This window comes from Podarcis liolepis (genome assembly GCF_965112155.1).
Source record: "Podarcis liolepis genome assembly, chromosome: 6".
Taxonomy (NCBI): domain Eukaryota; kingdom Metazoa; phylum Chordata; class Lepidosauria; order Squamata; family Lacertidae; genus Podarcis; species Podarcis liolepis.
Genome location: NC_139559.1, coordinates 40672068 through 40682553, shown reverse-complemented (window position 1 = coordinate 40682553; position 10486 = coordinate 40672068). Strand labels below are relative to the sequence as shown.

General features: G+C 40.3%; 1 protein-coding gene and 1 long non-coding RNA gene across 4 annotated transcripts in view; one reads left to right on the top strand and one right to left on the bottom strand.

The window, feature by feature from the left end:
• Positions 1-25: 25 nt before the first annotated feature.
• Positions 26-8142, top strand: LOC310709452. Its single transcript, XR_014527523.1, has 3 exons — positions 26-1177; positions 4363-5466; positions 5917-8142. It is a non-coding gene; the product is annotated as an uncharacterized lncRNA (long non-coding RNA).
• SLC26A9 (solute carrier family 26 member 9) overlaps positions 3209-10486 on the bottom strand; it is a 59350-nt gene continuing 52072 nt past the window's right edge. For all 3 annotated transcript variants that reach the window (XM_083508837.1, XM_083508838.1, XM_083508836.1), the window contains 4 exons: positions 9880-9934; positions 8149-8294; positions 4805-4882; positions 3209-4677 (listed from right to left, as the gene is read on the bottom strand). In XM_083508837.1, the coding sequence (XP_083364963.1) occupies positions 4630-4677; positions 4805-4882; positions 8149-8294; positions 9880-9934 (327 nt within the window). In that variant the 3' untranslated portion in view covers positions 3209-4629. The remainder of the gene's footprint in view (positions 4678-4804; positions 4883-8148; positions 8295-9879; positions 9935-10486) is intronic.

Sequence of the window (10486 nt, the reverse complement as noted above, 5' to 3'; positions counted from 1 at the left end):
GCAAGGTAAGGTGACTGCGGGGGACGGACAGGATTGCCAGGAGCAGCAGATCCGGCCTCCCAAGGAATGCATCATATGGAGATCTTCACTTGCTGCCTGCTCCTGATGTAGAGCTCAGTATTCCTCTTCCTGGCAGGGCACACATGACTATGTTTGGTTTGCACCAGGTGCCACAATGTCTTGGGCTGGCCCTGTAGTGGTGCTTGCTTCTGAGTAAAGGTGGCATGCATAGGATTGCGCTGCCCAATAAAGAGTGAAAATAGCTGTGTGGGTCCATGGGGGGGGGTGCAAAGAAGCAAAGTTGTTAATATCTTTATGAGGACCATCAAAAATACTAGAGAGTAGCAAACGAGATTTCTAGAACCCCAGAACTTCTGGAACTAGGGGGTGGTTGCGGGACGGAGGTATTCCTGGGCATGGTGAAAAACCTGGTCTGCACATTGTTTAGAATGGATGAGGTATTCAACATGGAAGCCAGTCTTTATCAGCAAGGTTGGAGATTATTTTTGGGCAATGCTGTAGGTAAAGAGCTGGTATTAACCTAGTACTTGGAGGGATTGTATCCCTAATATTCAGAGTCAAAAGAGAAGTACAGTAAATTCAACTAGGGCTTACTTTCAAGAACCAACGCATACATCGAGACTACTGAGGTGCTAGTTGGGATAGAAACAAGAATGTACATTTCAAGTACAAATATTTCTTGTACCATGACAACAGATTGGGCTGTTAATGACTGCATAGATTGGGTAAACATTGTTTCCCCCTAAATGGATATGATCTAATATGGGGTGGGGACAGGTATGCTTCATACTTGATGACTTGTATAGAATGGTTCTTTTTTTGAGAATCTGCTGCCATGCTGTAACTGTTATAGGGTGAACAGACATCTTGCTTTCATTGTGGGGACATTTAAACTTTTCCTAATGCAGACTGCTGTTGATGGGAAAATACAGTTCTCTTGCTACACGGCAGTTAGTATTCAGATACGTTGGATGGTGTGAGTTAACACCCTCCTTGTCAAAATGTGTAGTACTTTCACACTTATTTTAAAATCATATTTTTCTTATTCTATAAAGGATACCTAAAGGACTGTCTCGATTCATATGAACCTACCTAGATTTTAAGATTATCGTCCCAGGCTCTCCTCTGTGGTTTATATTTAAATCAGACATGTTGGGTAAGTACTAAAAACACAGATTTTTATCCAGCATCACTAAGATTGTGGAACGCCTACCTGGAGAAATATTCTAAGTCTCCTCACAGGGTGTTTTTATATTGGAACTCTTTTAATTATCATTTTCTGTGTATGCTGACTTGTCTATACCATTTTAAGCTGAGCTGCTTTTAATGCATTTGCGTGTGTTTGATCTGCCCCATAAAGATGCTCTTGGTTAAGTTTCCAGCCAGCCTGAAACAGGAGTTTTGTAGTGCTGTTTAGGCTGCTTGTGAGGGAGGTGGGGAAGGGGAAAATAAAATTTTCTCCCTTCTGAATCCTACCTCTCCTTTTTGTAGTGCTATGGTACTTGAGGGCTCTGGTTTGGGTAGTAGTAGTAATAATAATAATAATAATTATTATTATTATTATTATTTATTTCTACCCCACCCATCTGGCTCAGTTTCCCCAGCCACTCTGGGCGGCTTCCAACAAAATATTAAAAATACAATGAAACATCAAACATTGAAAACTACCCTAAACAGGGCTGCCTTCAGATGTCTTCTAAAAGTCAGGGAGTTGTTTATTTCCTTTACATCTGATGGGAGGGTGTTCCACAGGGTGGGTGCCACAACTGAAAAGGCCCTCTGCCTGGTTCCCTGCAACTTTGCTTCCCGCAATGAGGGAACCGCCAGAAGGCCCTCGGCGCTGGACCTCAGTGTCCAGGCAGAACAATGGGGGTGGAGATGTTCCTTCAGGTATACAGGACCGAGGCCGTTTAGGGCTTTAAAGGTCAACACCAACACTTTGAATTGTGCTCAGAAACTTACTGGGTGCCAATGTAGGTCTTTCAGGACCTGTGTTATGTGGTCTCAAACAGGATGCTGGACTAGATGGGCCGTTGACCTATCCCAGCAGATTTTTATGTTTTTATGCAGACAGTATTGTATCATTATTATCCTCTGCAGTACACTTTTGTTTAATTGGTGGGACAACAGGTGCAGGAGAGGAGCTTTCACTATAGTTTGTTTTAAACTGGTTTAATGTGGCATGCATGCTGGGCCTTTGACTGGACCTGGCTTCAAAAAAACAAACAAACCCCACCACCTCTGTTTATACGTGCCTCTGGGGATGAGTTATTATGCAGAATGAAACTAAGGAAACTTGGATGTTGTAATCCAAGATATTTTTGCCCACAGTAGATGATTCATGAAGTTTTGGGTTTTTTTGCAAGCTGGGCATCATTTATCTGGAAGCTACAATGCAGCTGCATTATCTTATTCAGATTACATCTCATTTTTTTATTATTGTTTAAGACAATTATAAGAGTTAAACAAACACTTGGATGCATCTTTAAAACAATATATTTTTAAAGTTCCAAAATCATCTACATTAAGCACACATTTGAAATCTCTGATTTTCCACTAGTTAGAAAAATGTACCTTTTGGGGTGGGGGGAGATAATTTTATTTCTGTTTCAAGTTATTTTCATTTCCAGTTCTTATTTTTTATTTTCTTTGGAAACTCCTAAGTGGTTTGATTGCACCCCCACCCCTCACCTGGTTCACATGTCACACTTAAGCCAAACCACATCTCAGTGTGCATGCCCAAGTGTGTGTGTGTGGCCTTTGGAAGAGAAGACTGCAGTTGCTTTACTCTCTCTTGTTGTTTTGCTGCTGTGCTGCGCTGAGTTAAGCCATAGTTTGACTTTGTGTATTGTCTTAACCTGGGCTTGTGATTTAGCTATGGCAGACAAAACACAAGCAGTAAACCATAGGACAAGCTTTGGATTCAACTGATGGTTATTCTGGAGAGTGATAAACCATGAGTCTGGGTTCAGAAGACACGATGAACCAAACTATGGCTTATTTCAGCACAGTGCCGCATCAGAATGGCCAGCCTTTTATGTGGTTTGTTTTTTTCATGTTCTTTGGCTTGTGCTGTATATCTTAGGCTTAGCATTTACTTTAGAACATTTAACCTTAAGTCATAGGCATTACATATTCAACACCTTGGGGCTGCAAGAAGGAATTACAACAGAAAACTAAAACATCATTTGCATCATTCACATTTTTATATAAAAATTAATTCGCATTTACAAAATAAAATTTAAAAAGACAACTTCTTCTAGGTTAACTAGTCAGGCAGGTCTGCCTGAGAGGTAGATTCTCCCCATCTGTGACACACGTTAAAGAAAATCCACGAGAATGTTTGCAAAGATTAACACAGTTTGAGAGGGATCAATAAACCAAACGCTGCCCTTGAACTTTGTCCTGTAAATCAAGTTAGAGTCCTCCAACCAAAATTGCATATGAGGTGAAGTCTAAGCATTGAGTAGACTGCAATCTGAGTATTTTCAATATAGTATTTAAGAGGTACAATTTATCCTTTTATCCCATACAGAATATGTATGGGATTGGCAAACAGGTCCAGGAAAATTGGCCCCTTCAGAAGCTTTGTTTATTTCTCAATATGAACTTAAGCTGAATGTTTTCTAAATGTTTAGTTATTGAGAACAGGAAACTAAAGCACCAAAATACTGTGCAAGTAGCTATTATCTTGCAGTTTCTAGACACAAGGTAGAAGCAGCAGTCAAAAGACAGTTCCAGTTTTTGGATTCAAAGCACTCTGAAAGGGTCTCTCTATGCATGTAATTCCTATAGAAAGTAATTTACACACACACCTACCCCTGAACAGAACTGTCCTTTAAAAATGGGGAGTTGTAATAGAGAATGCAACATTACTTCTAGGCAGTAGCTTGATAAGGCTCAGTACCACAGCAAATACAGCACATATTTCAAGAAATGATGGATGGTCACTAAACATACTGGTGGTGCATTTAGACCATAGAAACAAAGAGTGCTGTATTAGGCTGTAGTGATGAAAGCAGATGAATAATTGGGCAACATCTTCAGAGACATGCTTAATTTTAGTGTGAACTCTATAAAATCAGTTCACACTTTGGAAGCAAATGTCCCCTTACAAACCCCAAATAACTACACCTTATGAGCAGTTGTGTCTGTTGATCAATCATATATTCTCTGCTTTTCCTCATATTTCTCTTAATAAAAACAAGGGTGATGACTGAGAGTTCCTGGCTACGTGTGTATGCTAGATACATCCTGAAGGGTTCATAAGAATTGCTTGAAGTGCGGGATGAGGCCTAGAGAGAAGTCATTATAGTCCTGCTATTCTTCTGCTTCTTCTAGATAGATGAAGAATATTCCCTGAGGTTCTCTGTCTGTTGCCCATGCCAACTGCTTCAAGAATCGATTGCTCTGCATTTCAATAACCAGAGATGAATGGAGGCAGAAGAGATCATCAGTTCAGAAGCCTCTGGGATGCAAAAGCACCAATGGTCCCATTCCAAAAATGCATAAAGGCTATTTTCCTTGCTATTCAGACACAGGGACATCTCCTCATAAAGTAATGTCTTGGTCAAGAAGTTTGACATCATATGAGTGTTTCTCATGAGCTCACAGTGCTGTCTGTGCATCCGAATGAAAAATGCTTCCAAACATTTCCTAGGAGAAAAAAAGGATTTGGGTTAGAGTAGCTGATGCTGAGAATACTAGTAACAGGCCAGAAATGTACTAAGAAGAATGAGCGCTCAGACATTTCACTTAATACCACATTTTTCTTCTAACTTACCTCTTCTAAGTTTTGGAATTCAGCGCTGCTGTCTTCCAGTGATTCATCAGAGATAGAGACTTCTATCTGACTTGACCTCTGTATGGAAGCATGACAAATCACCAGTTATTGTTTGCAAGCTAAAAAAACATGATAATGTTGCTAGTCAGCCATTTATTTGTTTAAAACCAAAGGTCAGCACAAGACTCTAAAAGATTTAATTACCAATACAAATGCTAGCAAGGGGACAGCTCAATATATATGTATTTAAGATGATCTCCCCTATGTGTTGCAGTAATAGACAGTATATACAGGATCTGTTGTGTACTTTTTCAGCTGCTGCTGCAAACATTATGGTCATGAACATAAGAAGAGGCTGCTGGATCAGGCCAATGAGCCATCTAGTCCAGCATCCTGTTCTCACAGTGGTCAACTAGATGCCTGTGGGAAGCATGCAAGCAGGACCCACGCTCAAGAGCTCTCTCCCTTCCCCGAGTTTCCAGTTGTACTCTCCCCTCTTTGCAATGGCCTATAGCTACAAGTAATAAATATTTATTGTATTGTAACATGGGGTATAATTGTTATTTGTAGGCACTGCAACATGTTTGTAGTGCTTTGTTACACTGTTCTGGCATGTACCTACATGTCAGCAAGTTCCTCAAACATTTTCTAGATTCAGATAGGTAGCCGTGTTGGTCTGCCATAGTCAAAATAAAAAAATTCCTTCCAGTAGCACCTTAAAGACCAACTAAGTTAGTTCTTGGTATGAGCTTTCGTGTGCATGCACACTTCTTCAGATACACTGAAACAGAAGTTGCCAGATCCTTCTATATAGTGAGAAGGTGGGGAGGGGTATTACTCAGAAGGGTGGTGGGAATGGGTGATTGGCAGATAGCTGAGATGAGCCTGTTGACGACTCTTAACGACTGCCTTTTCCTGTAAGACCTATTGCAGTCGTTAAGAGTCATCAACAGGCTCATCCCACCTTCTCACTATATAGAAGGATCTGGCAACTTCTGTTTCAGTGTATCTGAAGAAGTGTGCATGCACACGAAAGCTCATACCAAGAACTAACTTAGTTGGTCTTTAAGGTGCTACTGGAAGGAATTTTTTTATTTTCTAGATTGTATAAGGAACAGTTTATGCAAATTCATTAAACAGTAATGTGCCCACACAAAAACCCTTATGGTTGACATATACCACACATGTATTTTGTTGTGTTAATGTATTCATTCCCAAGTACTAAAAGTCTTGTAAGAGTGAGACAAGGGTTCTGTGAATAGTTTGGTTTCAGTGGCATTTGGATGATGTGATGGCACTTCAAGTTGTTCTTGGAAGGGTCAATGCATTCAAATAGCATTTGTTAAGGGTGTGAGTGGAGTGGCAATCGTTGGAAGTTTGAAAAATAGAAGGTACACAAACATCTTTCATGAATGTTGTAGACACAAATATCTGTGTGTGGTTCAGGACAGGCTTCTAAAAATATTGCCCAGCCCCCACGTATCTGCCTCCTATCATGCCTCAGGAGCTAGACCCAGCCTCACGGTGGAACAAGGACTTAGTCCTTTGCCCCATATCCAAATGATAACCAGATGATTTCACCTTCAACAAATCTCTTAGGAGCAAATAGCAGTTGCCATACAGCAATGATTAGGTGTTCCATCATGTCAGCTGAAGGCTGGGTCAACAAGTTCTTTATCAAGCAAAGAAATGCAAATAAGGAAACCAAGACCATGATTACCCCATGAGCTTAGCAGCTAGATATAAAATGATGGGGTGTTCTTTATTTTATTTTTAAAAAATGTCTGTGTGCTAGTTTGTTGCATGCAACACAGGTTTGCTTTGCAGACTGACACACATGCATGATTATAACTTGATAAGTGCAGCATCGAGTGGCAATTTGCAAGTCTGAATGAGCCATTTTGCTACTGATCAAAACCATAGTATTCATCTTTCCTCTCTTCATATACAATGTTTTTGTAGAATCAGTTCATACATTTAGTTGCAAGTTAATAGAGTGAGGTGTCATCAATATGCTTATGACACCCAGCTCTATTTCTCCTTTTAACCAGATACATTGAGGTGGCAGGCATGGTGCATCAGTGTTTGAGATTAGTAATGACCAATAAGCTAAAGCTCAGTCCATATGAGATAAAGTTATTTGTTGGTAGTGAGTTTATTTGATCTGGGAGGCCAGTTAATACTTTTATCTCCACAAGAGTTAGCAGAATCAATTGCTGATCTTCATTTGGAGCTCTTCCCCACAATTCCATAGGCATTTTTTAAAAGCCAACCTGTGAAGGCTTCTAGAGAGAAAGAAGCACAAAACCAGAATGACCTCTGCAACTTGCCTGTCTGCCCAGGCAGCATTCCATTTAGACGAACCACTGAACTGTATAGATTTGCTGTCTATATCTGTGCATGAACACAGAACTGAGATATGGGGCGATTTAACATGCCACCATGTCTAGTCCTTGCTTTCTGCCACCCACCATACTTAATATTTCTTTATTTGCACCTATCCAAATCCAAACAGATTTTGCCCATTACATTTAGACTGGACCGCTAACAACTTCATGTTTTGTTTTGTTTTTCATTTTTCAAACTTAGTCATCTGTGACAGGTTTCCAGGAAGAGCAGACCACTAACTTCTCTCAAGACTCAGGCTGGATAAAATGAGTCCAGAATGGAAAAGTAGTCAGGGCAGCTTGCAGCCCTTGTCCGCAAATCTAGCACACCAACACACACCCATTGACCAGACACTCAGCTATGTCTTTCTAATGACTAAAAGGAGCCTGTTGTCTCATTCCCCTCCTCTTCAGAGTCTGTTGGGGCAGAAAGAATATTAGCATTTTTCTTTTTTTAAAAAAAAGTTGCTAACAGGTGCAAAGCTAGGCTTGAAAATAGGTGTACAGTATCTGATGAACGGAGGAGCAATTGATTATAGGATCTCCAGTGGTGAGGTGGAGGGCTGTGAGTCTGTTAGTGGTGGTGAACAATAGAGGGCAGAAAGTTTGGCTGCATTCATACATACTATACTGGTTACAGTGTAGGACTAAAACTGCAGAGACACAAGTTCAAATCTCCCCTCAGCCATGAAACTCACTGGGTGACTTTAGGCCAGTCAACAACCCTCAGCCTAACCTACTTAACAGGGTTATAAAGAGTGGAGGACTGTGTATGCCGTCTTGAGCTTCTTGGAGAAAGGGCGGGATCAAAGTGTAAGAAAAGAAAAAGCCTATTAGCCAATCTGATTCATAACCACTAAGGCAATGTCCGAAAGGAAGCAGAAGAGTATTAAACACACGTGCACAGAGCTGCACATATGTGGCAAAAAGAGCGAAGAGACAGTGAATCATCTTTACCTGCTGTAAGCCAGGACGCTGTGTGGCTCTGTTTCCATTCATTGTTGCAAACAAAACAGCATCATGGATGGTCACGAAGAGATGACTGGGCTCAAGACCTCCTTCTTCGAAGACTCCCCCCGTGCGGATATCATCATACACTTGGGCTAACGAAGGAGACAAAGTTATATAGACTAAACTGCAAGCAGGAGCTGTGTGCTGGAAAATTATTTGTGTCAGGGCATTTCCTATACACTAGATTTGTGAGGGAGAATAATAGGTAGAAGGCCTATGTAATGCAAAATGATAATATTTAAAGCCCATAGGGCCTGTTGCAATTGCTAAGAATCAGACACAAGTATATGGAACTAGGATGACGCCCTATTGCTGTTTGAATTTGAAGCTCAAAATGTTAATGGATTGAGCTAGAGTACTAAGGGGGACTGCAGGTTCTTTGTTGGGAAATGTTCCCCCCCCACAGCTGTACACTTGGAAGCAGCTGGTTCATGTCATATGTTGGCAAAATATTTTTTTCCGGGGCAAGAAGTGGTATAGAAAGAGTCACTGTGTCATTAAATCTCTAAGATCTGGAGACTCACATTATTTAGAACCCTATCCCAAGCTCCAATATGTAGAGTAATTCATTATTTTCACCACCATTATCATAACACTCTTAAGGAAATTTCATAATTCTTGAATAAACATGATTTCATATGTTTATTAAGTTAAAATGTGGGTTGAATTGCAATCATGAAAAAAATACCCTATACTTTTGCCTCAGTAGAAGTGTCACCCCTCCTCTGTGTTTCCATCTTCCAGCTTTAAGCTGCTTTGACATATCAATTGCATGCTATTTCCAAGAACAATCAAGTTCAAGAAATCTGAGGTATAATCGTAACCCTTATGGTTAAGTAAAGTCACACATTTACAACCATTAGCAATGCCTAATGATTTCAGAAAAACACAACCCTGAATCTAAAATTAATGCAGTGAAACAGAAGAAAACACCAACCCCTTAATCATGTAAGTCTCTTATACCTGCCTCTTCATATGCTGTTGTGTGATTTATTTATTTTTTAAGCATTGTGTGTCTTTTCTGCTGGCTACAAACAGGCTTTGTTATGAATTGTCATGCCCTGAACCCTTTAGCTGGCTAAAGCAACTACAATGGAACAAGGAGTTTACACCAGGAAACTGATACAAAACCAATTCACATTGGATATTTAATACTACTAGAGGGACAGAAACTACATGCAACAACCAGTTTCAGTTGTGTGATTCTTCCCCTGATTTGTAGACCTGTTTAACCCTTCCACATACAGCAATATGTCTTTTTATAACCACCCCTCCAGCTGTTTTGCCAATCATGGGAGATATAGGGTACATGAGTATCTTTTCACCCACAGGAAGAAAAACAGATTGGTGAAAGCAAATTTTGAAGTGACAAATAGCCTGGCAGCCTCCAAGGCTACTTTGCATATATATAAAAAGTCGGAGGGCATTGCTCAGTGATGTTTGAATTTGATTTGTGGTATTGCTGCATTATTAAATACCTGCTCAGTCCCCATGCTACACTACAGAACAGCACTTGTAAATTTGTATAGTACCTAGATTTTTGCAATTAATATGAAGATGGTAATGTGTTTCACATGCAATATATTTATTTATTTCTTCCAGCAGTTATTCTGCCCATTTTCAAGGCCCTCAAAATGGAAGATAGAGAAAATATGGTACAAAGAGCAATAGACCTACCTTGTACATTTGCCAGAAATACTTGAATCCCAATCCTCTGATAGTTGGTGCACAGCTATATGAGGAGACCGGGGGTGGGGGAGGGAAAGAGAGTACATTCTTAGCTTTTACAACACGAAATCTGAGAGTCCATGAATTTAGGATGCACTACAAATTCAAGACATGGTATATTAGCATAATAACACTTCCAGTGTCATGTGGGGGGACAGACACCAAACTATGTAGCACTGCATTTTCAAAAGTGCTTAGCTCAGGTGATACTGATGCAATGTGTAACCCTGGAACAGCAATGGGAATCACCAAATTTTCAGGCTCAGTAAACAATGGCTGAGCTTTGAATAGTGCAGCAGAAGGAGATCTGTAGGAGGAGTGCAAGGGTCACAGTCTGTTTCTGGGAATTGACCTGTGTTCCTTGGATTCAGCATCTTGTTCTGATTGCTTATCTGGCAGTGTTTACAACTAGCTGAAACGAACCTAATGCTACCCTGTGCCTGCCAACTTTTCTTAAAAATAAGACTATTGCAGCTCTTGTTATTAAAACTCCTTAAGAGAGCTCAACGGGAAGTTTTAAAGAGAAGAAATTCAGTACGCAGTGCAGCGTCACAGA